The 25,948-nt window shown below is 43.0% G+C and overlaps 3 protein-coding genes across 5 annotated transcripts in view; 2 read left to right on the plus strand and 1 right to left on the minus strand.

Annotated features, from left to right (window-relative positions):
* The window catches only part of LOC105536812 (coiled-coil domain-containing protein 107-like), a 15,875-nt gene extending 10,481 nt beyond the window's left edge, over positions 1-5,394 (minus strand). Inside the window, 3 exon segments of the mRNA XM_011976294.1 lie at positions 1,535-2,003; positions 3,324-3,468; positions 5,376-5,394. Coding sequence (XP_011831684.1) covers positions 1,535-2,003; positions 3,324-3,468; positions 5,376-5,394 — 633 coding nt within the window.
* Positions 5,395-8,130: 2,736 nt separating this feature from the next.
* METTL17 (methyltransferase like 17) lies at positions 8,131-15,256 on the plus strand. Of its 2 annotated transcripts, none has more exons than XM_011976209.1 (14): positions 8,131-8,432; positions 8,585-8,738; positions 8,819-8,953; positions 10,485-10,566; positions 10,889-10,970; positions 11,465-11,538; positions 12,182-12,276; positions 12,758-12,828; positions 13,009-13,116; positions 13,378-13,446; positions 14,111-14,161; positions 14,419-14,511; positions 14,747-14,931; positions 15,006-15,256. In XM_011976209.1, exons 1-14 carry the CDS (start codon positions 8,358-8,360, stop codon positions 15,109-15,111), a joined length of 1,380 nt encoding a protein of 459 aa, XP_011831599.1. In that variant the 5' UTR covers positions 8,131-8,357; the 3' UTR covers positions 15,112-15,256. The 2 variants fall into 2 exon arrangements, with proteins under 2 accessions (XP_011831599.1, XP_011831600.1); XM_011976210.1 differs by having other exon boundaries at positions 15,033-15,256.
* Positions 15,257-17,452: 2,196 nt separating this feature from the next.
* Positions 17,453-20,070, plus strand: SLC39A2 (solute carrier family 39 (zinc transporter), member 2). Of its 2 annotated transcripts, none has more exons than XM_011976212.1 (4): positions 17,453-17,759; positions 17,939-18,069; positions 18,317-18,362; positions 19,142-20,070. In XM_011976212.1, the coding sequence occupies exons 1-3, from the start codon at positions 17,645-17,647 to the stop codon at positions 18,326-18,328; spliced, it is 258 nt and encodes an 85-aa protein (XP_011831602.1). In that variant the 5' UTR covers positions 17,453-17,644; the 3' UTR covers positions 18,329-18,362; positions 19,142-20,070. The 2 variants fall into 2 exon arrangements, with proteins under 2 accessions (XP_011831602.1, XP_011831601.1); XM_011976211.1 differs by having other exon boundaries at positions 18,312-18,362; positions 19,142-20,066.
* The last annotated feature ends 5,878 nt before the right edge of the window (positions 20,071-25,948 follow it).

Genomic DNA, 25,948 nt, shown 5'->3' on the forward strand with positions numbered 1-25,948 from the left:
CAAAGTGCTGGGATTACAGGTGTGAGCCACCACGCCCGGCCAGGAACCCAAATTTTTTATGTGAAAATCTCCATTTGGAAAGGTTGCCACCACATCCAAAAATTATTTTTAAAAAACAAGCAAATAAACAAAAAACACTGCATAGGCCAATCAAAATAGGTCTTGAGCCAGATATACCTGCTGTCACTGTAATATGTGAGTTTAGCCTCATGTAATAAACACTTGAGTACAGCTCATTCTACCCATTGAGACTACATGCATCACAGAGGGACTACACTACACCTAAGTCCTGTTTACATCCTCATCACCTATAAAACTGCATCCCATACAACATATATTTTCAAACTTGCAGCCAGGCATGGTGGCTCACGCCTGTAATCCCAGCACTTTGAGAGACTAAGGCAGGAGGATCACTTAAGGCCAGAAGTTTGAGACACACCTGGCAACAAAGCAAGACCCCATCTTTACGAAAAATTAAAAAATTTTCCTGGTATGGAGGCATGTTCCTATAGTTCCAGCTACTCAGGAGGCTGAGGCAGGAGGATCACTTGTGCCCAGGAGGTTGAGGCTGCAGTGAGCTATGCCTGTGCCACTGTACTCCAGCCTGGGCAACAGGCTGAGACCCTGTCTCTAATAAATAAATCAATGAATGAACAAATAAATAAATGAATAAATTAAAACTTGCTTAATAATTTAAGGAATTAAGGAATTTCACAGAATGAGATGGCTAAGTCCTATTAGCTCTACCTTCAGTCCTGTTCAAGTCAATATTTGTGTCCATATTCATATAAGGGCATTAACAATAACGTTGCATTTTCAGATGACAAGAATGTAAAAAGATAGTGAAAAATATGTGAATTAATTTTGTTGGAAGATTACATACAGTTCAAGGGTCTAATTCCAATGTTTCTCACCTAGAATTTGACCCAGTGATTTAACACCTCTAACAACTCATGCCTTCCCTACCTTCGATACACTTCCCCATCTCTGTGCATTTTCCCATGCCAATCCTTTTGCATGCACTGTCCATCCCTTCCCAAATGACCCAACAAACCCTTGCTCACCCTCATGACCCTGCTCAGGTGGAGCCTCCTTATAGAAACCTTCCTAGACCCAACGGGCAAAGTAACTTCCTCCATCTCCGTGCTCCCAAAAAGCAATGTTCATGTAAGTGTTATTGCTTCTATCACATATTTAGTTTCTCTGCTTCTCCATAAGCTACTTAAGGACCAAGATACATTTCATGTGTCTTAACATACCCTGTGACTAACACAGTTTCAGGAGTAGAGTGTGCAGTACATAAATGCCTCATTTATAAAGATTAAATTCCCACTTTACATAGTGAAATACAAGCACTAGGAATGTAAATGACAGTTGTGTAGAAAGAAGCACAAATGTGAATGAATGCAAGGTTTTGGAAACCTAGGTTGGAGTTGTTTATACATTAGATATTCATTCTTTTTTTTTTTTTAATCAAGAACAAACTTTGTTTAACTTTGTACCCTATTAACAGAAGTTAAAAAAAAGGTTTTACTAAACTCTCAGCTGTTGTCCCTCCTTCCCAGCTGGGGCTGTGACTGGAACCCTTTTCCACAGCCTTGCTGCATCTTCTCCTTAGTACCTGCTCCACCTGCCAGGAAGTAGCTAGTTTCCATGTCTCTGTGCTCCAGTTTATGGGCTCCTCCCAGGTCTGACCATCAGCAGCCTCCTCCTCATCTTCCTTTACACATAAGTCCTCAGGAAAAGGTATGCTGGTCTCCGGTTCTGAAGCCACCATACCCTTATCTGGCTTGCTATCTTGTAGCAGCTTCACGGTTCATAGCTGCATGTTCAGAAGCTCCTACTGGGCTCCAGCCAAAGTAGTCACACACTCAAGAAGGGGGTCCAGTTGGGCCATCAGATTGTCCAGGTGCTGCTCTGTCTGGATCAGCTGTTGCTCCAGCTGCAATGGTTGCTTCCTGCCTGTCTCCTCTTGGAGAACTGCAGCTTCATCTTTTCCCTGTTGTGGAAGAAGAAAAGGGCAATACTGCAGCGAAATTATTCTGCTCCATCACCTCAGTCTCCAAAGCCAGTAAGAAGAGGGGTATCATTTAAGATAGAGAAAGCTATTGGGTTTTTACCTCAGAGAATCACAATTACTTCTAGTCTAGTTCCTCACCCAGCACATGAAGCAATATGTCAACGTCTCCCACACATGGTCATTCAGTCTGCTGAAACACCTCCAGGAATGAGCAGCTCTCTCCAGTTTGATTGAGCTGTCATTGTTAGACAGTTCATACACAAAGTCAAAATTTGTCTTTCATGTATCTTCTTTCCATAGTGCTGACTAGAGCCTTCCAAAATAATGACTCTTCAATGTGATAGTTCCTCAGGAATTTAAAGACAATGGGCATACCCTTGCCCCCTTTCCTGAGTTTTTTCTGCTTTAATATCTTCGATCTTTTCAGTCAGGGCTCATTTTGCATAGTTTTCTCTGGTTGCTTTACTGAACATATAGTGCTCTTAAGGCAGTTCTGTGAGAAGAAAATTCTCCAGGAATGTTCTGATCAGTAGATAAAGCACAACACCTTGTTCCTACCATTGATTTGGGAAGTAGGTTGTCACATCACACCAAAAAAGTCAATGGGTATGCCTAAGTGTCTCTCATAAGCGCTGCTGCTAAGAAATGTCTTCTTCCAGGCTGTACTCAGGCCCAATGATAGTATTTACTAAACTATCCTTGTTAAATTTCATTATTAAATTCAGTCACTCATCCTAGCCTGTCATGTCTACCTGGGATCATTACTAGCTATCTCTTGTAGTTTCACACATCAAAATTGGTTCAATTGGTTCTATTTTCTAATGCAAATAAATAATAGGGTCAGGGCTGAAGATACTGTCCTGGAAGGTGTTACTTTCCAAATGTACCGTCAACTCATATTTAAGGGCTTCCTTCCCTAGGAGACCACGAGACCACTTGATGTCTTGAACTCTAGAAACACCATGGTTGCAGCAATCAAACCCTTGTGCCACCATTGGCCCCACTTTAGTAGTATGAACACTAGCTGGGTGTCCAGCTCCACCAGTTGCTGCTCTGGATGACCTCAAGCAAGTGGCTACTCTTTATTAGATTGTAGGAAAATTAAATGTGATGATCATTATTCATTTACGGTTTACCACGTGCCTTTCACATCCCTTACCTCGCTGAATCCTTAAAATTACTCTATAATGTTGGAGGCCAATCAACTATAATCTTCATTTCACAGACAGTGGAAACTGTATCTTGCTCTCAGTACTATGGCACCGCCATGAGAGATGCAGACCCCCCGCCATCCTTGCATCTGAAACACTTATACAGCACAAAAGGCACAATGGCTGAGGTGTACAGCATTCCCAAAAGCAGCACCCTGGCCCTGGCCCCTTCATGCTGGTCCTTCAGCAGCAGTTGCCAGCATTCTGTGGCCCCAGGGCCCACATGGGTTGGGTTCCCTGTGGAAGGAGGACAAAGTAGATATTCATTCTTTTACAGATTTTATATAAAGATCTGTGTGTTTTTTTAGGCTTATGTTAGTTGACATGGAATGGAGGCATTAATCACGTCACAACTAAAATCTAGAGAAGGTAAATCCAATGCACATGGAGCAGTGGAATCACTTCAGGAGGAACTGAACAGACTGCTTTAACCCACTGCAGAATTTTGAACAGCAAGAAATCCAAAGACTCAAGTTTCCAGCATAGAGGTGTGATGAGATGAAGAATGTTTGTATGAACAGAGAAACAGGGGTGTTGCTAAAAACAAAAAAGAAGCTGGGTTCCTCCTTGAAATGGCCCTCCCTTGCTCTATTTCTTTTGGGTTTTAGGCCCCTCTTTATATAACATGGCTCTTTGGCGTGCTGGAGTAGGAATAAAAAGAAGAAAGAGGGCAGACATGGTGGCTCACTTTAGGAGGCCGAGGCAGGTGGATTGCCTGAGGTCAGGAGTTCGAGACCAGCCTGGCCAGCATAGAAAAACTCCATCTCCACTAAAAATACGAAAAAAATATAAAAATTCCTGGCTACAGTGGCACGCACCTGTAAACCCAGCTACTCGGGAGGCTGAGGCAGGAGAATCGCTTGAACCTAGGAGGCAGAGGTTGCAGTGAGCCAAGATCATGCCATTGCACTACAGCCTGGGCAACAAGAGCAAAACTCTGTTTCAAAAAAAAAAAGAAGAAGAAGAAGAAGAAAGAGGGAGAGGAAGTTGAACTTGCTTGTAGAAGATTTCATAGATGTCTGATGCCCATAGTACTATCAGAGCTTGAATAAAAACATCTCCACCAAATTCACAATGGAAATTTGAAATTTGGAACAAGATTTGTACAAGAAAAAAAAATACCACTTCCCATAACACGGTCTCCTCCTCTCCTAGCTTTAGCCCTTAACACAGAGTGTGGCACACCTAACTTGGTCAGTAAAGAATTCCACCAACTCAAGAATGAAAAATAAACTCCGTATCACAGATAAATGTCTTTTCCTTCCTCTTTATCTTCTCTTTCTTCATTCCTTTCTTCTCACATTTTTTTCTTCATTTTCTGCATAATAGCAGGTCTCCTAGGCTAGGTGGCTGTGCCAGCCATTCCCTGTGATTCTCAAAAACACGGACAGATCCTTCTGAAAAGTTCTGTCTTGAATTAGTCCTTGTTGCAGGCCAGTACATTAGAAATGGTATTTCTAGAAGGCTTGGAGAAGTAGATGATAAGCCTGAGTTTCCTTCTTGGGATTCCTCTCCTGAGTCTGAACTGGAAACCATTGACCCAGTTGTTAGACAATGGAGGCCCCTAACACAGAGCATTTTAATGGGATAATTTTTAGATTTTCTTGAGAAACATTAACTGAGAATAGAAAGACTTCTACATTCTCTCACTGCCATGGCCATTCTGGTTCCCATTTCAAGGTCTCAGTCCCTCAGGAGAGACATACGAGACTCCCAGTGAGTGTCCAGTCCTTGGATTTTCCTCTAATACTTTATCCATGTGTTAAGAGTTCACATTGCACCTTTAAAGAAGCTCCTGTGTGACCAGGACTCATCTTCTGAGGATATCAGCGATCCTTTCATGCCATCCCATGCCAAGACTAACATTGCTCTGTGGTGATTCCCCATCCTGTATCTGTAGGAAGCCATGCTGGGTCTGCCCCAGCCAGAGTTTTAAAAATCTAAAATCCCTCCAGAACCTCCTTGCTTTTTTCAACATAGATTTTTGCCAAAGAAGATCAGATCCAATTGGCAGATCCCTGCTCCACAGCAGAATACTTCGTAATTGGATTAGTCTCAATAGCAGCAGTAGTTCTGGCCTTGAATATGAGTTAATCAGCCAAGTCACAACACAAGGAAGCCGACTGCACCAGAAAACCCTGTACAATCCGTGAGTTTCTTCATGGTTGAGACCCAGATGAATCATCATGTTGATCTGACTCATGCCTCTCCCTGCCTTAGGCCAAGAGACTGAGGCTTTGCCTGGGATCTGCCTCTTTCCCACTCAAGAGTCAAATGAGTTCCCAAGGAGTAAGAAAAAAAAATGTGATTGATTCTGATTTGCACCCCAGTATTTTTGTAATTAATCATAACGAATCAAATATTTACATTAGAAGAGATCTTGTGTTGTGAAAAAAAGGAAAGAATAAAACAAGGGAGGAAGAAAAGAAGTGGGAGGGTGGGAGAGAAAGGAAACAATAGAATAAGGCCAGGCGCGGTGGCTTATGCCTATAATCCCAGCACTTTGGGAGGCCAAGGACAGAGGATTGCTCAAGCTCAGGAGGTCAAGACCAGCCTGGGAAACATGAAAAGATTCCATCTCTAGAAAAAAAATAAAAAATTAGCCAGGCACAGTGGCATAAATCTGTGGTCCCAGCTATTCAGGAGGCTGACGTAGGAGAATCGCTTGAACCTAGGATGTGTGGCTGCAGTGAGCCATGTTCTCACCACTGCACTCCAGCCTCGGTGACAGAATGTCACCTGTCTTAAAAGAAAACAATAGACTAGAAAAAAAAAAAAAGAAAAGAAAGCAGTAAGTGACATAAGACCAAGAGGAAAAAAGCAAACGTGAGCATCATCTGTCCTCGCAGTGGCCTACTGAGGGAAAAGGGTGGACACTGAGCTTCACAGCCCACAACAAATCAGGCAGGGTCACTTCTGCAAACACTGATAACCTACTAAAACCCAAGCACAGAATAAGAGAGACACTGAGATTCAGAGATAAAGTCAAGATGGCTCCTACTGCTGCAGGGAAACTAGAGTGACTCAGAATCCCAGACAGGTCATGTTTGAAGAGGCCATTCATACACTACCAGTGAGGTGAAAGTTGCATTCCTTTCTCCCTTCTCTCCTTCTCTTATCCTGGAGCGCAAACATTGTGTGGAGCACAAACATTGTGTGAAGCCCCTACATAGGCCTTTGGAGTTGAACTACTATGAAGGCACGTGAGATCTGGTGATTCCCTTGGACAAATTTCCTACAAGGAATCATTTCACAAAGCTTTATGGGCAGCAAATGCCCATAATTTGGATGGTGGCTTTTGGAGCCATGACATGATCTCACCTATATGAATAGAATTCTGAGGACAAGAAGCTCTGATTTACTCAAGAGCTCTGACTAGCTGACAGTAGAATTTTGGCAGATCTTCCAACACACACATCTAGTATGGCCCAATCTTCAGAATTATCTTTGCATTTGGGCAAGAAGAGGCCCCATCGCCAGCACCCTGGCATTTGGGCAAGATTAGCACAAAAAATGAGGGATGACTTCAGGAGTAAGAACCTTTGAGACTGCCTGGGTTGTGGACTTGTTAATAATCTGGAGAGATATCATCAACAGGTATCAATTTAATGGTTCCACTCCTCAGATATCTCTAGGGCAGAATCCTCAGCCCAGAGCACACACAGGATCACTAATATGAATGTGAGCATTCTCACTGGAGGGGTAGAGGTCACTGTGGTGACCCTTTTGAGCACCCAGGAAAGATTCCTAGGTAAAAGGAGGACTGAGGAAAAGCTAGAAAAGAGGCAAGTGTCAGCCTAGGACGTGTCAGTGGGCCCTGCATTCATCTACAGGAAAGGCAGTTCCGCATGGAAGAGGCAGAGCAGCCCTTCTCCCCTTGTCCACCCATGTCTTCTCACCCCGCCTCACCCCGAGATGAGGAGCCCTGAGAGAGCTGGCAGGCTGCGGTCGGTGAGGGCTGCAGATTTGAGGAAGAAGTCGAATAAGGGAGAGGACCACAGAAGGGCAGTCCCATTAGGGTGCTGGGGCCTGAGATCCCTGGACCACCTGTGGTAGGGCCTGATGACCCAGGAGTCTAGCCCTCCAGATGAACTGGCTGGTTCCACACACAAGTCAAGTGGATATGCTGGGAGAACATCCTAAACCTGTAACAGAAATTAGGGGGGCAGGAACCCACAGAAATCACACACTGGGTGAGCTCAAGTGTTTGGAGACTAAGGTAGCAGTTGTACACTGTCAGATTCCGAAAGTAGATATGGCCTTGCATATGCCATTTATCCTTCTGTTGCTCTGGTGAATGAAGGAGTTGATGGCCTGCAGACTCTGGAGACATTACCCTGTGCTACATTATCACGTCACAAGAGTGGCTGAACCCACCTGAGATTCTGCACCTCAGGTAGTCACGACAGCATCTGTAGAAGTCCTAGGCCTGGGGGAAACAGTGTGATCTAGCAGCAGACTCAGGAGGGTTCCCATCAGAACCAAGTTTTCTGTGAAGTGAGTTTCAGTCCTTTTCCCTGAAGTACCTAGCACGTAGGTGTTCTCAGTAAGTGTTATGTTAGCTTACTAAGAAGACTGGTCTCATTTGAAGAGAAATTAACACATGTAAAAAAATAAAATAAAATAAACCTATTAACTAGGTTTTTAATCAAACTATTAACTATTCAATAATTATTTAACTATTAATTTCTGTTGTCTTCAGTCTCTTAAATATGATTTTTCTCTTCTCTTCTTTCCGTTACCGCAGTCTCCCTTTTTCACACAGGGAAACAACCCAAGACTCAGAGTTCTCCGCGGAGGAATGCAAAGAACACAGGAAGTCAGTACTCCCAGAAACAGTCTCTGCCGGTCAATGGCGCGCTCACACCCAACTCCATCCCGCCCCCGTCCCGCCCCACCCTCTTGATTTCTGGCGCCGGTGACCAGGCCCGACGCAGCCTCCAGCCCAAACACGGTTTCCGCCTCAAGGATATTTATATAACCATTGCTTATTGGCTGCTGGCAAACACTCGCTCTTCTGGTTGGCTGAAACTGTCGGGGGACGTTCTGCGAAGGCGGCTCCTTGCGGCGTTGTGACTGAGGGTCACAAGAACCTACATTTCCGTTTCCGGTTCGCCTCCGGAGCCATGGCTGGGGCACTGAAGCCTCTACTGATATTAGGAAGATGGTGCCCCGGCCTTGGTGTAGCTCCCCACGCCCGGGTGAGTGTCTACATTGCCGGCTCACGGAGAGACTCTGGATCTGCAGAGACATCTCCGCGCAGAGGAGGAGCGCTTCTGGCAGCCCCCGCCCTAGCGAGCGCCAGCAACTTTCCTTTCTGCCAGAAAATCAACCTTTCTTTCTCTGCCTGCAGGCGCTCGCCGCACTAGTACCTGGAGTCACACAGATAGATAACAAGTCCGATTTCCTGCAGAAGAGGCCTCATCGCCAGCACCCTGGCATCCTAAACCTACCGCACGTGCGGCTGCCACAGGCACTGGCTAACGGTGCCCAGTTACTGCTACTTGGTGAGTAACGGCTGGAAAGGGAGAAGAAACGGGACTGGACCTGCATGCAAGTGATTCCGCTTTTCATCTTTGGCCCATAGAGAATGCTGGGCCCACTATGGAGAATCAGGTGCAAACACTGACCAGTTATCTCTGGAGCAGACATTTGCCTGTGGAGCCAGAGGAGTTGCAAAGACGGGCTAGGCATTTTGAGAAGAAATTCCTGGAAAACCCAGGTAGGACTTAAGAATAATTAAAAAGTAGGCCAGATTGAAATATCGGTTAGAAATGAAGAGTAAGAAATAATTTTACAGTCTCTCGAACAGGTACTGAAGTCTCTTATTTGACTTTCTAACCAGAGCAGCAGTTGTCACAATGATGCCTTACTAAAAGAAGGTAGATTATTCTAGAGATTGCTTAGGTAAAGGTTAGAATGTCCCAGTATACTGTTTTTTGTTTGTTTTGTTTTTTGTTTTTGCTTTGAGACAGAGTCTTGCTCTGTCGCCCAGGCTGAAGTGCAATGGCTCGATCTCGGCTCACTGCAACCTCCACCTCCCGGATTTAAGTGATTCTCCTGCCTCAGCCTCTTCACTAGCTGGGATTACAGGCGTGCACCACCACACCCGGCTAACTTTTATATTTTTAGTAGAGACAGGGTATCGTCATGGTGGCCAGGCTAGTCTTGAACTCCTGACCTCAGGTGATCCACCCGCCTCGGCCTCCCAAAGTGCTGGGATTACAGGCGTGAACCAACGTGCCTGGCCACCAATATACTGTTAAAATCTAGATACTTGTTTTTTTCTTGCAAGTCCACTGGATTAGGACCTTCTGAGTTTTTATTCAGGTAAAATAAAGTCCCTGGATGACCTCTACCCAGTACTGAAACCCTCTTCTGGGATAAGAGGATAAATATAATTCATCAAGTTAGTTTCATGATTGTGAGCTCCTTAACATTACCATTTATTCATCTTGCATTCCCTGCACACCTCACAGTACCTGGCTCATAGTAGGTGATCAGTAGATACTTGCTCAATAGTACTGAACTGAACAGTCATGAGACCTAGATTTTCAAATTTCTTTCCTCTCCATAGAAAAAGTGGAGATCATCAAAACCTTAAATTTTGGAGAAGTGAAGAAATCCAAAAAATAGTGCCCTTTAATTTTTTTTTTTTTTTTTTTTTTTTTGAGACAGAGTCTTGCTGTGTTGCCCAGGCTATATAGTGCTGTGGCACGATCTCAGCTCACCACAACCTCTGCCTCCTGGTTTCAAGTGATTCTCCTGCTTCAGCTTCCTAAATAGCTGGGACTACAGGTGCACGCCACCACCGCCTGGCTAATTTTTGTATTTTTAGTAGAGAGAGGGTTTCACCATGTTGGTCAGGCTGTTCTGTTCTTGAACTCCTGACCTTGTGATCCACCTGCCTCAGCCTCCCAAAGTGCTGGGCTTACAGGTGTGAGCCACCACGCCCAGCTTACCCTTTAAATTTTTATCACACTTTCCTTTAATGCAAAACAAACCTGTGGAACAGGATTGATTAAGCTGAATAAATCATTCTTAGAAGCAAAATGCTATTTGAAACAATCTGTTAGTGGTAGTAGTTACTGTTAATTCTTGCCTGAAACTTTTCTCTAGGTTTGTTGTCTCTCTTGAGCTTTAAGACTTTCTTAGGTGGAGTCAGGGAGGACTGGGTGGGCAGTATATTCAGATATTGGATCTGAGCCCTGTTCTCCCTAGGTCCTGACTTCCAGTCCTTGTTCTCACCACAGACTTATGTCAGACAGAGGAGAAACTTCGTGGAGCAGTGCTACATGCACTACGTAAAACTACCTACCATTGGCAAGAGCTGAGGTAAGGGGGCCTAGAAGAGGTGCACAAAAAAGAAAAGGCAGAGAGAGTTGGGGGAGTACAATTACACAATCAATTTAGTATTTTTTTTTACATCACCTGACCTTAAAAGGATCAATTTAGTATTTGAAAAAGTTAAAGTTCAAAGTTTCGAACACTGAAGTTTGAAAATTTAGTGTTTGTAAGGTTCCCCAGGACCCTTTTGTATTGGTGAAAGGCCTGAGCTGGAAGAGCCCTTTCCAAGATGTCATTTTCTAAATCTAGAAGATAACTATGGGATTAAGGTTATTTACTAGTATGTATGACTCTCTGATTTTAATGGCAGCTACACTGAGGGACTGAGCCTGGTGTATATGGCAGCAAGACTGGATGGTGGCTTTGCAGCAGTCTCCAGAGCATTCCATGAGGTGAAAGTCCCTTAACTTCCAACCTAAACTTTTTGACCATCAGTTCCCTATTCATAAAGTAGTTTTCTAGGATGGGGATTCTTGGGACATTGCATATGCATTTTTTTTTTAAAGAGGATCTCCGGTGGGCATGGTGGGCTCCTGCCTGCAGTCCCAGCTGTTTGGGAGGCTGAGGCAGCAGGATTGTTTGAGCCAGTTTGAGGCTGCAGTGAGCTGTGATCTCCACTGTACTCCAGCCTGGTGACAGAGTGAGACCTCATCGCTTAAAAAAATACAAAATAAAGACATTCTTTTTATCCTGTGAAAGCTTTCTGTGACCCAAGAAAGGTTTAGAATCACTATTTTAAGAGATTCTTATCCCATAAGGTATTTACATTGAATCTCAAAAGGCATTCACATCTCACATCCTCTGTGATAGGCTCCTAATTCATATTTATCAAGGTCCTAAATAAGTATCTAATTACTCTGCTGTGGGATGTTGTATATTTCTTCAGATCCGGGCTCGAAATCCAGCATTTCAGCCACAAACTTTGATGGACTTTGGCTCGGGTACTGGTTCTGTCACCTGGTGAGTAACTTTTTTCAGCCCTGTCTTGGTCAATTTTAGCTCTAGAAAGCCATACTTACACCACTCAAAAATTAAGAGACTGGAAAACCAGAGGGAGAATAGGCAAGTTGGGAATCTATAATGTTTCTTCCATCAGATTAGGCAAGGCAGAAGAAGGTATATGGATTGGGGCCAGAACTTAAAGAAATGTCAAGTGAAAAAAAGGCGCATGTTTAGAAAAATTAAAAAGAAAAGGAATTATCAATCAAAGTTTTTTTGCCTACAAATAGTATTTTGAGTCTACCTTTATTTTTCTCTTTTTGGAGATGGTGTCTCGCTCTGTCGCCCAGGCTGGAGTGCAGTGACACGATCTCGGCTCACTGCAGCCTCCACTCCCGGGTTCAAGTGATTCTCCTGCCTCCGCCTCCCAAAGTGCTGGGATTACAAGCATGAGCCACTGCGCCCAGCTGAGTCTACCTTTTTTTTTTAAAAGAATTGTAAATAAAACAAGAAAATAACACTATTAGTTATTTTATTACTAACTATACAACTATTTTAACATAACACTCTCTTCCCAGGGGTGGGGTTGGGTATAAATAGGTCTCTTGTAGAGATGACTCTTGGTCATGGGAATTGGTGATTTATAATAATTTTGCCATCTTAGGGCTGCTAACAGTATTTGGGGCCAGAGCCTACGTGAATATATGTGTGTGGACAAATCAACTGCCATGTTGGCTTTGGCAGAAAAACTACTGAAAGGTGAGTACAAGAGCATTTCCAAAGTTGAGGGAGTTAAGAAAGCAAAGGGGTACTAGTAAAAGTGTTTTACTGGGAAGTAGAGAAGAGGGTAAAAATTAAGATGAATCTGGTTTACTTTTAAAGTTATGGTCAAGCAAAGGGTGGTATTAGAGGTTTCTGCTGGACTGAGGATGGGTTGGGTAAGATTCAAAGGACAAGAGGCCTAATATTCTCCCTGCTGTTTTTTTTTTTGTTGTTTGTTTGTTTTTTTAATTAGAACCTGTTACCCAGGCTGGTCTCAAACTCCTGGCCTCAAGCCATCCTCCCACTTCACCCTCTGGGGTAGCTGGGATTACAGGCATGCACCACCGTATCTGGCTCATCCCTGCCCTTTTTGATAGACACTTTCCCTATTCTTGGGGCCATGTTTCTTATCTGGATATCTCTTCAGTTTATACCTAACTTCCTACACACTCAAAGTTGCCTCTTCTTTTCTCCACAGGTGGTTCAGAATCTGGGGAGCCTTATATTCCAGGTGTCTTTTTCAGACAGTTTCTACCTGTATCACCCAAGGCAAGTGGCAGTGTTTAGAATATTCTAAATGTGGAATGTGGCAGATGGAAAACTATGGCTTGAGCTTTGCAGCCCAGCACTGAGTGTCAGAAGATAAAAGAAATTTATCGGCTAGGACTTTATTATATTCTTGGGATGCAGAGATGTTGAGTGTGTCATGTTTTTTGTCTTGGTCCTCAGGTGCAGTTTGATGTAGTAGTGTCAGCCTTTTCCTTAAGTGAACTGCCTAGCAGGGCTGACCGCACTGAGGTGGTTCAAACCTTATGGCGTAAGACAGGTCATTTCCTGGTGAGTTAAAATTCCTTGTTCTCCTTAAGTCTTAAAGCAGCTTCATGGATTTCGTGCCTTTGCTTCTCTCGTTGTCTTCATTCTTCACCATTTTTCTCCTTTATGGGTTTCTTTATCCCTCTTTGAGGGTCTCCATCCTGATATATAATGCGTATTTCTTTTTAGGACCCCTTTTCCATCTATGATGCTTTTACAGAGCTACTGACATTTATACTTTCATGTAATTTAAGTCTTCTTCATATTTTTCCCTTTTGTGAATAGGTACTGGTGGAGAATGGAACAAAAGCTGGGCACAGACTTCTCATGGAAGCCAGGGATCTGGTCCTTAACGTAAGGCTTCTTCCCTCACTCCCCCACGCATATGTCACTAATTACTGTTATTCTCTTGAAAACTAAAGAGACTGTCATATATTGACAAGGGTGAGTCTCAGGAAAGTGGGCATATAAAGTCATTATGAATCAGAGCAGTGGTTGGCAAATGAGAGCCTGTGGATCAAATCCGACCTGCCACCTGTTTTTATATAAGCCATGCTTATTTGTGCCTCTGTTGTCTGTGACTGCTTTCACACTACAAACAGCAGAGTTGAGTAGTTGGGACAGAGATAGATTTTGCCTACTGTCTGGCCTTTTAAAAGAAAGTTTGTGGACTCCTAATCTAGGGCATTGCTGAGCCGAGAACCTTGTCACTGGGGGAGAGTATGAGCCAGTGTATAATCATAAATTTCATTGTCCTGGAGTGGGATTTTTTTGAGAGTGGAGGTTGCTGACAAGGGAGAGCACCGTACTCTGTGCCAAGTTCTTGCCTTTCTCCTGCAGCAAAGAGAAAGTTCTTTGTTTGGAGTATTAAAGATGCAGCCAGCTTAACTCAAAGGACGTAGTTAATCGTTATTAGAATTGAATGTTAAAGGAGTCCTCAGTTTACTGACTGCAGAGATTGAGTTATGAAAATAGACACCTGGCCCAGCTTTATTTCTTTTATTTCCTTTGATTTCAGGGAAAAGAGAAGTCACCTTTGGACCCTCGACCTAGTTTTGTCTTTGCCCCGGTAAGTATTACTTCTACCTGTCCCACCACACAGATCTGAACTCAGGTGTGGCCAGGAAAAGTAAGATGGTAAAGCTAAGCCACTCTCCACTACTTTGTGTTCCTATCCAGTTCCTACCTAATGATTCTCCTGGCTCTTCCTACCCACTGTTCCTGTCCTCCATTCTCCCTGGCCCCTTTTGACTCTATTATTCTTAGTTTTTAAGTTTTGTGATTGATGGCTCTTTTGTCTTACCTCATTTTTTTATGTGTTCACAGTGTCCCCATGAACTCCCTTGTCCCCAGTTGACAACCTCTAGGCCACTGGCCTGTAGCTTCTCACAGGCGTACCATCCCATCCCCTTCCGCTGGGTAGGTACCTGGGGATATTGCAGCAGGAAGCAAACATCTTGGAAAAAACAGGAAGAAAAAGAGTCAGAGTTAGGAGGCGTTGGATAATTCACAGAATAGTCTAGAGACTTTAGGGCCTACATGTATATGATTTACACATTGTAAAAAAGGACTGCAGGAATGGGGAAGAAGGGGCTTGACAAACTTTTTTCCCATATCTTTTTCTTCTAAATAGTCTCTATGTTCCTTATCTTAGAACAAGAAACCAAAGGAAGAAAAGTTCTCTATGGTGATCCTTGCTCGGGGGTCTCCAGAGGAGGCTAATCGCTGGCCCCGTATCACTCAGCCTGTCCTTAGACGACCTCGCCATGTGCATTGTCACTTGTGCTGTCCAGATGGGCATATGCAGCATGCTGTGATCACAGCCCGCCGGCATGGCAGGTATAGGGGGTGTGACCAAAATTAGTGGGATGTGGCAAGAACCTGCAGCCCACATTAACGTCTCATTTCCATAGGGATTTGTATCGTTGTGCCCGTGTCAGCTCCTGGGGAGATCTTTTACCTGTGCTTACTCCATCTGCGTTTCCTCCATCCACTGCTCAAGATCCCTCTGAGAGTTGACAAGGATGTCTAACAAGTATTTTCTTCTATCATGCCTGCCAGGGCTGACACTACCTGGTATCCAGGAGGGGACTGGTGGTATCCCCATATGTCTGTGTTTGTTTGAGATTTTTAATAATAAATAATAAATTTTTAAAGAATGGAAGTGGATTTTGTGATTCTTAAAAAGTGTAGAAGCTGGGTACAGTGGCATGTGCCTGCATTTCTAGTCACTCAGGAAGCTGAGGCAAGAGGATCATTTGAGCCCAGGTGTTAAGGCTGCAGTGAGCTGTGATTGTACCACTGCACTCCAGCCTAGGTGACAGAGCCAGACCTCCTCTCTTTAAAAAAAAAAAGTAAAAGGTATAGTTAATTATCCTGGTCTATCCTGTAATGAAGAGCTTCCTCAGATTTTTGGTGCCAAGCTTCCCACACAAATCTCAAGCTCGCCTTCTCCTATTGTGGCAGTTCAGATCTCCATAAGCTCTTCGCTGTAATGATGAATGTGTAAGCTGATCATTAAAGCAGAAGTGGAAAAACCAGATTTCTATAAGCCCTTTGCTATAATGATGAATGTACAAGTTAAACATAAAAGCAGAAGCAAGAAAAATGTATAATGAATTGGGGGAACCTGGTGCCTGAGTATGAAGGCTGGAATACAAAAAAAAGCAAGCCCCTTAAAGCCCCACCTGTACTTTCTCTACCTCAGATCTAGTTGAGTGATAAAGCATTCCTGCACATACAACCCATACCAGGACCAACTTAAGATTAAGAAATATCTGCAAGTACTCACTATGGTGGGATCAGCTGCAAAGCGAAATGAACTGCCCCATGCTCATGTTGATGGTTTTCTAGATACTGCCAACATGTTTGCTCTTTCTGATGCTGATGAATTTCAAACGCGAACAGACACCCTTGATGTGGGTTTGCTAAGAACACAGAAGAATAGGAAGAAAAGTTGCCAGGTTCAGACATCCCAGGGAAAAAGAAGCATAAACAGCTTTAGCATTCAATGACTGATGATAATGCTGCGATAATGGGAATGGTTTTATTTCTAAATCAAATCATGTATTGCTTTGTTTCTAAAAAAAAAACAAAAAAACTTTTATCTGCAGACCCCTAGTTTAGATTAATTAGGAAACATTCCCACAGGTAGTCACAGAGCTTGAACTGTATGTAAAAGCTAAAGAAAAACTTGTAACTGAGTTAGTCTGGTGTGCTACTCCGACCTCCCTGTAATCAGTTGCAGAAATAAACTCCCTTCTTTCCCAGTCTGTCCGTATCTCATTATTGGATCACAAGAACAAGCAGCGGGACCAGTAACACTGTAAAAATCATCCAGTAACACTACAAGAATACTGCTTCTACCAGAGGTCAGGACTTCCCTAGGAAGATAATCTGGAGTAGCTAGGAAAGCTGCCTCCAGAGCTCTGAGAACTGGCTCAGCAGGTCTCAGGGTTGTTATGTGGGCCACCTGAATAGAGGAATCAGCAGCTAGCAGCTGCCTGGCCTCTTTCACTACCGCCTTCCCTTCTGTCTTTCCCAGGGTCCCTCAACTACCCTAGAGTATGTGTGGGAAATGCCCCATACATTTCCATCAAGAGTGATTCCCATCAGAACTGAATCTTCTACCCCCACCCCTCTATATCCAAGTAGAATCCTCCCGTTTATTCAGTTAATTTCTGTTTTCCCCTAGGCCTTGCTGTTTCAGGGCTAGAGCAGCTTGTTGTCTTAAAACTTAAATGTCTTTTTTTCCAGTTCTTACCAGGAAACAGGCACAGTCAGAAGTTGTAACAGTATAAATGTAATACCAGAAATCTCAACTCATTCCTCTCAACACTGGTCCCAATCAAAAGAGAAAGAAAAAAAACAAATCAACTTACCACTAGACATTTCCATGCCTGCAGCTATTTTTTGGGGGTTACAGGAAAGGGTAGTTCCCTCATGTACTAGTTCCCACAGAGTAGCACCAGCACCACCTCTCAGCCCCACCTCTTTACCTCCAGGTGGCCCCAAATCTCCTCTGAAAGCCAGTGGTTCAGGTATCAGCATTGCAACCTGTAAGACTTGGGATGGGATGGAGAGGGTATGGAAAGCTTAGATCAAATGTCCAGAGTGAGACAGGACCAGATTGTCCCCAGTACAAAATAGCCGGGAAGCAGCTACCATAGACTTTCCTATTTTGGATTAGACCAACCCCAAGCACATGAACTAAGACTATCCATAGCTCTTGGATTAGTCATGCCATTGAAGAGGAGGAGAAGACGCCACTGGGCTGTGCCTGGCAGGAGTCTGGAGTTTCTGGTTTCCAAGCTCAGGAAGGCGTGAACCAGGGGAGGGGCCTCCATGCAGCAGGAGGGCTAGAAGCTGGAGCAGGATCTGTCAGCTCTGCAATGCTGCACAAGCAGAAGCAACACAGAAAGAAGATACCAACAGCCTCCTGAAACTCACGAGAGTGGACACTCCAGTGTTGACCACCCAAGATACCACTCCTGCTCCAAAGACTACAGCTCCCTTGTCATTCTGACTTCTGGACTTACCCTACACCCCAGAGATGGAGCAACTACTAGGAATAAAACTTGGCTGCCTGTTTGCCCTGTTGGCTCTCACTCTGGGCTGTGGCCTTACTCCCATCTGCTTCAAATGGTTCCAGATTGATGCAGCCAGAGGTATAGCCCTACCCCATCTTTGTTCCATAGCCTGAGTCTCACCTCAACCCTGTCCTGACACCTCGCTCTGATTCTCTCGCCACCCCCAACCTTGGGATATTGAGTGCTACCTGCTGCTCTTTACTCACCTTTGTCTGTCTCCTCAGTGCCAAGTGGGTTTAACTTCTGCTTTTTATTAGGTCATCACCGGCGAGTCCTCAGACTCCTGGGCTGTATTTCTGCTGGTGTTTTCCTGGGAGCAGGGTTCATGCATATGACTGCTGAAGCTCTGGAGGAAATTGAATCACAGATTCAGAAGTTCGTGGTGCAGGTGAGAGCAGAGATTTCAAGCCGCAGGTCTATGAGGCCAAAAGGATAAACAGGACAAAGGAAAGAGAGTGGGAAAGTGACAGAGCCAAGGACATAGGTGGAACAACAGGGAAAATGACAGCTCTTGTGTGGGATGGTGAAAGCAAGTCAGATTAGGCTTTAAGGAAAACAGAATTGCGGAAGGGACAGGACAGGAAGCTGCGCTGCTCCATCCCACTTCAATTTCTGCTGCTTTCTCCTTAGAACAGATCAACAAGTGAGAGAAATTCTTCTGGTGATGCTGATTCGGCTCATGTAAGTACCTCCCACCATCCCCTATCTGGGGGGTGAGGAGAACCAGAGAGACCTTTCATACCCAGACCCTTTTGAGAGGAATACATGAGGAGTACCAAGAATCCCTTCTGCTCCCTAGCTCAGACATTGTAGAGGAAAGGAGGAGCAAACCCAATCCTTTTGAGTTTATAGATCCCCAGGGAAAGCTCTTGTTTTACTCTTTCATTCTTTCCCTGGATCCTCTGATATACCTCACATCATTTTCCCGTATTTTTAACTCTTTTGAGATTGTGTCCCTTAGTCCCTCTGGCAGTCTTTTGTTGTTGTTGTTTTTCGTTTGTTTGTTGAGATGAAATCTCTCTGTCACCTAGACTGGAGTGCAGTAACACAATCTCAGCTCACTGCAACCTCCACCTTCTGAGTTCTAGTGATTCTCTTGCCTCAGCCTCCTGAGTAGCTGGGATTACAGGCACGTGCCACCACGCCTGGCTAGTTTTTGTATTTTCAGTAGAAACGGAGTTTCATCATGTTGGCCAGGCTGGTCTCAATCTCCTGACCACAAGTGATCCGCCCACCTCAGTCTCCCAAAGTGCTAGGATTACAGGTGTGAGCCACTGTGTCCAGCCCACTCTGGCATTCTTGTTGTTACACGTCCATGTCTACTCTTGGCTTCATTCCCCTACCCTTTTTTGCGTTCTGTTACCACATTTTCTCATTCTCTTCCATCTCCCAATTCCATGTCCATCCAATGCATTGCCTACCCTTCCTTTTCATCTCACAGTCCTTCTTTTTGTTTCTAGATGGAGTATCCTTATGGAGAGCTCATCATCTCCCTGGGCTTCTTTTTTATCTTCTTTTTGGAGTCGCTGGCATTGCAGTGCTGTCCTGGGGCTGCTAGAGGATCAACAGTGCAGGAGGAAGAATGGGGTGGGGCTCACATCTTCGAACTCCACAGCCATGGACATTTACCCTCACCCTCAAAGAGTCCCCTCCGAGCCCTTGTCCTCTTGCTCTCACTCTCCTTTCATTCAGTGTTTGAAGGGCTAGCTGTGGGGCTGCAGCCAACAGTAGCAGCTACCGTGCAGCTCTGCCTTGCTGTCCTGGCTCATAAGGGGCTTGTGGTGTTTGGTGTAGGAATGCGGCTAGTGCAGTTAGGTACCAGGTCACGATGGGCAGTGTTCTCCATACTATTATTAGCTCTCATGTCCCCCCTGGGCCTAGCCGTGGGGCTGGCTGTGACTGAAAGGGACTCTGAAGGAGGGCGGGGCTTAGCCCAGGCTGTGTTAGAGGGTGTGGCAGCTGGCACCTTCCTGTATGTCACCTTCCTAGAAATTCTTCCACGGGAGCTAGCTAGTCCTGAGGCCCCTCTAGCTAAGTGGAGCTGTGTAGCCGCTGGTTTTGCCTTCATGGCCTTTATTGCCTTATGGGCCTGAGAGATTCCTGGCTTTTCTGATGGACCTATTTAGGATGACCTCTCTATCCCCAAGGAGACCTCCCAAATGGCTTTGGCCCTCAGACATTTCTTTACTGAGACTAAATAGCATTCAATAGGACTGGACTGGACCCCAGGTTTCCTTTACATGAGATCCCATTTCTCACCCAGGACTGAGAAAAAGATATTTAGGTTGAGTAGCTATTAATTGGAGAATTGGTACAGAGATGCTCCAGATTTTATTCTTGTCCCATTTATGCTACTGTGTGTAATAAAATGCCCATTTTACCCTCCTTCAGCCATTCTGGATTTTATTTCTCCTGGTTGCCTAGAAGCTATCTGGCACAGGAAGTGGTGGAATAGGGAATGGGAAGGATAAGTGTTGAATGCAGTATTTTATTCTAGAATTAGGGCCCCTAGCCATTCTGTCAGTTGCCAGCCACACCCCCAGACATGGCTAAAATTCCAACAACCCCCTCCCACCTTATCCACTGTAGTTGAGAAAATGAGCCAGTTCCCAGCATTTTAAAGGAAAGAAAATTAGAAACCGAAATGATGTGGATCAATTACGTTCCTACATTTACCATAACCACCCCATTCCCAGTACCTATTATCAGCCATCCATAACATGTCCAGGCTAAATGGAGATCAGGCAGAATGGAGCCTATCTCCATTAGGTTCCTATTTTTTCACACTGAGCCCTGTGTGGCCTCAGGGACACTACTGCTCTTCTTTGAGCTTTTATATCCTTCCAGCTGCCTTGTGTTGAGGTATTAAAAAGCAGTGTGCTTGAAGAGGGAGAAAGGTGTCAGATATTAAAATAAATGCCTGGAGTGATTACTTGGCTCTTGCAGGACTTACTGGCTTTCCTTCTGCCTGCCTTACCAATTCTCTTTCCATCTAAGTAACCCCTACAATGTGTTGCTTCTCTTAAAAACTGCTGAGGACAAATAGGAAAGCAGGTTAGCTGGAATTGGTAGGAACAGGATGGCTATTGCATAGCTCCCAACTCATGAGATGGATGAATATCTCAAACTTAGTGGAGAAATGGGGAAAGAGGAAGTGTGCCCTGTGAGTTCAATTACCCTCACAAGTTGGCCCTTTCTGGCATTTTCAGCATGGAAGCCCAAATAGCCTTAACATGGACATTCATTCTTCTTCTCAGTCTCTGTCTCCTTTCGATCCTGTTCCCCTTCCTACAAAGTAAGAAATACAAGCCTCCTCACAGGCCCAGTTTACACACCCATATGTCAGTGAGAAGGCAAGCCTCAGACAAAAATGATTGATAGATAGATGATAGATACGTCTAACACAGGAAATCATTTCCCTAAAGCACCATAGTATTGTGTTTTCCATTTAGTATTAAATGCAGTAACATGTAATACACTCAGAACAGTTGTCCAGTGTGTAGTAGTTTCTACTGTAATAGTTTCTACATTGAACAACGGCTATGTGCCAGGTACTATTGTGGCAGGCCAGGTTTCACTAACACAGGCCTCCATCACATTTTCATCTCACAGCTCTTCTTTTTATTTCTAGATAGAGTATCCCTGTCACCTGCTTGTTTCCAGTCAAGCAAAGCAAGGGGCTTGTCTCCCTCACAGATCAGCATATGAGATCTACTTCAGATATATTTGCCTGTCAGACTCATAAACACAACAAGATACACCAGCTGCAGTGGAAGAGAAGCCCTGTTTCAGTTCGTGGATTACAGACTGCAACTGGTTAAGTTAAATATTAAAAGCTAAAAAAAATCCAGTACCTATACAAAGGTCGTAATGGAACAAAAGCCCATCAAGAGTTTTGATCAGACCTTTCCTGGCAAAACTTAAAGCGTGACAAAATAACGAAGGAATTCTTAAGGGGACCCATTTAGGATTAAACAAGTTTTATTGGGGGTCTGAAGAAATTCCCCAGGCCGCCACAAACAAGTTTACTGGGCATATGAAGGAACTCCCCAAACCTCCGTGATTTAGCAGGAGACAAGATAAGGGTAACCACCCCAGCACTTAGACCCATTTAGATGAAGTAAACTTACTGAGACTCCAGGAGTAGGTCTTCTGGGTTCAGACCTTAGTTATAGATCAAAATAAGTTAATCACTTATGTCTTTAGATGAATGCACCCCACTTACATGTAGACATATAGCTTAGAAGGTATATAAGCTCTGAAAAGCTTTGTAATTTTGAGTTGGTCTGGCGATAATTTCCAGGCCTTCTCCCTGTAACCAATTACAGAAATAAAAACTCTCCTCCTCCCCAGTTCATCTGCATCTCATTATTGGGCCATGAGAAATAGCAGCGTGACCCTCTGTTTTGCCTGGAAACAAAATTTGGTGAGCCAGCCAGGAGATAAGGATGGTGCTGCATTCAACGTCTGGCAGCTTGCAACGAGACAGTCTTCAGGAGAATCCCAGCAGCAGTGGGGTGAGGTCTCCCCCGGGGACCCTCCAGAGGGCTGTTTCATGTGCAAATCTGCACATCCCTTTCACTACTGGCGAAGAACGCAGGTCAGGAGCAGACACACTCAAAGGGTGAGTTAACTGGATCATATGCCAGGAGCCTATTGTTTTCCTATCTGGGCTTGTTAAGTCATTTGTCTGGTACCACCAAGCGAAGCAATAGGGCTCGCTCATACACCTGCTTTGCATTTTGGTTGAGATCAGGTTTTGAGTTAGTTAGTTTTGAGTCTGTTTTGCCTGGCTGCACTCCCCCTTGTGTTTGTCTGAAATCTTTCTCCACTTGTTTGTGTGTCTGTCTTTTTCCTTTTGATACCATGTAAACTTGAAAACGGGAAGTATTGGGTCCACTCCTGCTGGGAGGCCTCTGGGAAGGAGAAAGGTTTTTTTAGATGCTCAATGGTGGAGAGTCAGCTTAATTAAAAGCTACCATCCAAAATGTGTATGTGTATATGCATGTGTATGTGTATATGCATGTGTGTGCATGTTTGTATTTAAAAGGTCTTCATGTTTTTGTTTATTTCTCACCTAGGATCTTGTTTTTTTTGAGCAAAAGTTTTTTCTTCACAGTTGACTGAATTCTGTTTTCTTCATTAATGGCTATTACAACAGAACCTACTCTGGGGTTTTTAAGAAAAAGTGTAACTTAGATGCTTAGAAATGTCTTTGTTTGGGAAAAAAAAATTAAGTGCACTGTATAAGCATCAAATAGTCTAGCCTCATAATAATTCTCCCCTTTTGAAAACCCAGGATTCAGTGTGGGCTCTGCCCAAAGCTCAAAGATCCAGTTAAAAAATAGGAAAAAGGAACGCTTATGAATTTATAAAATGTACTTCTATTGGCATGCCTAATATGTCTATGTATTTATATCTTGTGTACACCATGTTTCACTACTGAAAAATATAAAAGAGTTCTAATTTACTCACTCAAAGAAAAAATAAAAGCACTTACACACTTTAACAGAAAAAAGGAAAGACTAGTCAAGTGCTTTTTCAAGTTTATGTGACTTAGGTAAAATCTTTAATAAATAAACTAGCTTTAAAAATTATTGGTAAAGTAATATTAGAAATGTCTTAAGAGCTGCCAGCATACGTTTTTGTTTGCATTTATTGATCAAGCAATTTCATACTTATCTCTGCCAAATACTATAAAGTGTCAAAATTTGGCATAGAGGCTACAAAACTGTAACTCAGCCCAAAACAGAATGATCTTTTCTTGTGTAGTTTTTAAAAATAAAACATTAATATTGGTTTAATGAAAATAGCTACATCTTGAATTATTTAGTAAAATACCCTAACTTCTGATCTTGTGGCCTTAGGTAGTCTAGTCCACAGACATGAAGAAAGTTTGTTCTGGGAAAGGGCTGTTACCATCTTTGTTTCAAAGCTAAACTATAAACTAAGTTAATAAACAAGAACAGCTTGTAGATTAGAAGCAAAATTGAGTCAGGTCAGATCATTTTCACTGTCTCAGTTATAATTTTGCAATGGCGGTTTCAAAACTTTAAATAATGACTATTGCAGTTTTCATAGATAATCCAGGTAAATGATTAAAATAAATAATTAGATAAATGTAATTGGGTAAATACTTGTAAATAACTTCTCAAAATTTAGAATCTAAAGTTATATCAAACAACAGATATCTCATTATTTGGGTATTTTCCAATAATAATATAGGAAAACATTCTAAAGATTGTGTCTTTTTTAAAGGGTAACTAATTTTTGTCTAATTCAAAGCTTATTTAAAGACTATATACAAAACAAGGTAAAAGAAACCAGGGAATAAGAGAGATATAAAGAAATTTATAAAAATAAATAGAGTTTTAAAGATTATTGGTAAAATAAAACTATCTTCAAAAATGTAAACCTTTGGTCTAAATTATGCAGGTCAAATATTAGGTTTGCAAAATGCTTTAGTCCATAAACTGCTTCTTTGACTTAAAAATTGTTCAATTTATTTTGGAGGGTTAAATTCTAGATAAGGCCTGGGGACATGTGAAATTAGCCTTGCCCCCTAGCTATGCAAAAAGGCATTAAAGAAAAGAGAATTTATATAAGAAAGGATCTTGTATGGTAAATTCTTGTCCTAAAGTAAAATAACTGGTTGTTTAAAGAGAGGGATGTTTAGGACAAGTCAGAAAGTCAAGGCATGTCAGAGATTGTCTGCGTAAGTCATGAAAGAATTTTTTTTTTTTTTTGAGATGGAGTCTTGCTCTGTCACTCAGGCTGGAGTACAATGGTGCAGTCTCGGCTCACTGCAACCTCTGTCTCCCAGGTTCAAGCGATTCTCCTGCCCCAGCCTCCCAAGTAACTGGGATTACAGGCACCCACCATCATGCCCAGCTAATGTTTGTATTTTTGTAGAGATGAGGTTTCACCAAGTTGTCCAAGCTGGTCTTGAACTCCTGACCTCAGGTGATCTGGCCACCTTAGCCTCCCAAAGTGCTGGGATTATAGGCATGAGCCACTGTGCCTGGCCTGGGAAAGAATTTATGAAAGGGAATTTATGCAAGAAATATTGTACAATTTAAAGGTGATTAGGCCTCCTAAATGCTTTATAAAATGCTACTATGACTCTTAGCTGTACAACTTGCTTGCTTTACAGCTAGGTAAGGCCTGGGACACATGGAGTTAGATGCTGGAATAAGTCAGACCTTATTTGCACTTCTGTCTAGGTCCTAGCCTCCACACCTAGTACACAGCTAAAATCCCAAACTTACCAAGGTTTTCACCAAAAGTAAAGGTTGCTAAGAGTTAACAGTGTAACATGTATTTTAAGACTATTGAAGAAACAGTTTACATACAAGGTGTGTAAGGAAAGTAAAATATACTTTTGGTAAAAGATTATAAGGAGGCATGAGAATGTGGATTTTTGCCTCGATTAAAAGGTTAAAGGATTGTTTTAAGTTGGATACAATAAAGATAAAGGTTTAAGCAAGCTGTGGAAGGTTAATTGTAGAGGAAATTCTGTGTGTAAAATATTGGCTAAAGTTAAAAGGGAATCATCCAGTTTTTCTGTAAATTGAGCATTGAAATAAAAGCACAATGGGTTTCTCTTAGAGCACTAACTTGCTCTTTAACAAAAATTGTAAAGGGTTATAAAAAGTCTATAAAATCTTACCTTATGGTCAAACATTAAAATTGGGTAAATATGTCTATAAGGATTTATTAAGAATTGGGTTTAACATTCATAGTACACTAATGTAAAGGTGAAGTTTGGCTTATTTGGCATGAAAATTATACAGGAAGCATTGTCAAATATAAAATGGTGTTTGGCTTTCTTTGGGCTATATTTGTGCAAATATGTTACTGGTATGTGTTCCAAACTTATGGGAGACTCCTATAATTCTGATATATCTTAGTGTATGTTATCAGTAATAATTACAATTGTTTTGTTAATTATTGTGTGCCACAGAGGTAACAGATTTCCTTGTCAGTTGTGTCTCTTTGTTTTGTTTTGTTTTGTTTTTTTTTGAGACAGAGTGTCACTCTGTCACCCAGACTGTAGTGCATTGGTGAGATCTTGGCTCACTGAAACTTCTGCCTCCCAGTTTGAAGCAATTCTCCTGCTTCAGCCTCCTGAGTAGCTGGGACTACAGGCCCATGCCACCACACCCAGCTGACTTTTGTATTTTTAGTAGAGACAGGGTTTCACCATGTTGGCCAGGCTGGTCTTGAACTCCTGACCTCAGGTGATCCACCCACCTCAGCCTCCCAAA

This window comes from Mandrillus leucophaeus, unplaced genomic scaffold (assembly GCF_000951045.1).
Source record: "Mandrillus leucophaeus isolate KB7577 unplaced genomic scaffold, Mleu.le_1.0 Scaffold163, whole genome shotgun sequence".
In the NCBI taxonomy this organism is placed as follows: Eukaryota; Metazoa; Chordata; class Mammalia; order Primates; family Cercopithecidae; genus Mandrillus; species Mandrillus leucophaeus.